A 728-nucleotide genomic window follows, 5' to 3' on the forward strand; every position below is an offset into this window, starting at 1 on the left:
ACGTGCAGGGCCTTGAGCTTCTCCACCTGCTCCTGGAAGATGCGGATGTGGTCCATGAAGGCCACCACCCGGTCGGCGGACATGGGCGAGGCGTGCAGGCCGGCGGCGGCCAGCAGAGGGGCGACGTGCAGGGGCATGGAGCACTGCGCCGCGTTGAGCACGAAGAGCTCGCTCCAAGTGAGCCGCAGCAAGGCCACCTGGTCGGTGATCTGCAGGTCGGGGAAGAAGGGGATGTTGCGGGCCCACTCGACGGCGCTGAAGAGCAGGCGGGCGGCCAGCTCGCAGATGTTCTCGATGCCCATGATGTTGTTGGGCTGCATGCACTGGCTGCCGTAGCGCGAGGTGGGGTAGGGCTCGGCCCGCAGCAGCAGGGAGATGTATCCCGACAGATAGCAGTGCCCGTTCAGAGGGTCCCCGTTGGTCAGCGCGTACTGGCCTGGGTTGGGCTGGGTTGGAGGCATCCTTCCTCGCTGAACCGCTGACAAAAAGAAGGAGAAAGGGAGAGGAAATGTGCATCCAGGACGCTTGCAAACATCGCCTCCCAGACAATGCCCCCCGCACGCAGCCAGCCCCAGCTCCGCAACAAGCCGCCGAGAGACACAGCCAGCTGCAGCCCCTTCCCGCAGCCCCCGCAGGCAGCGCGACCCCGCAGCAGCCAAGGCGAAACAGAAAGAAAACGCTTTTGGGGGAAAAAAAAAAAAAGGGAGGAAAAATCAAATAAAAAGGAG

The 728-nt window shown here is 63.0% G+C and overlaps 1 protein-coding gene across 1 annotated transcript in view; it reads right to left on the reverse strand.

The window, feature by feature from the left end:
- Nucleotides 1-728, reverse strand: part of NR2F1 (nuclear receptor subfamily 2 group F member 1) — a 12,386-nt gene that overhangs the window by 10,978 nt on the left and 680 nt on the right. Inside the window, exon 2 of the mRNA XM_019518180.1 lies at nt 7-478. Coding sequence (XP_019373725.1) covers nt 7-478 — 472 coding nt within the window. The remainder of the gene's footprint in view (nt 1-6; nt 479-728) is intronic.

This window comes from Gavialis gangeticus, unplaced genomic scaffold (genome assembly GCF_001723915.1).
Source record: "Gavialis gangeticus isolate Ggan-Ray unplaced genomic scaffold, GavGan_comp1, whole genome shotgun sequence".
Lineage (NCBI taxonomy): Eukaryota > Metazoa > Chordata > Crocodylia > Gavialidae > Gavialis > Gavialis gangeticus.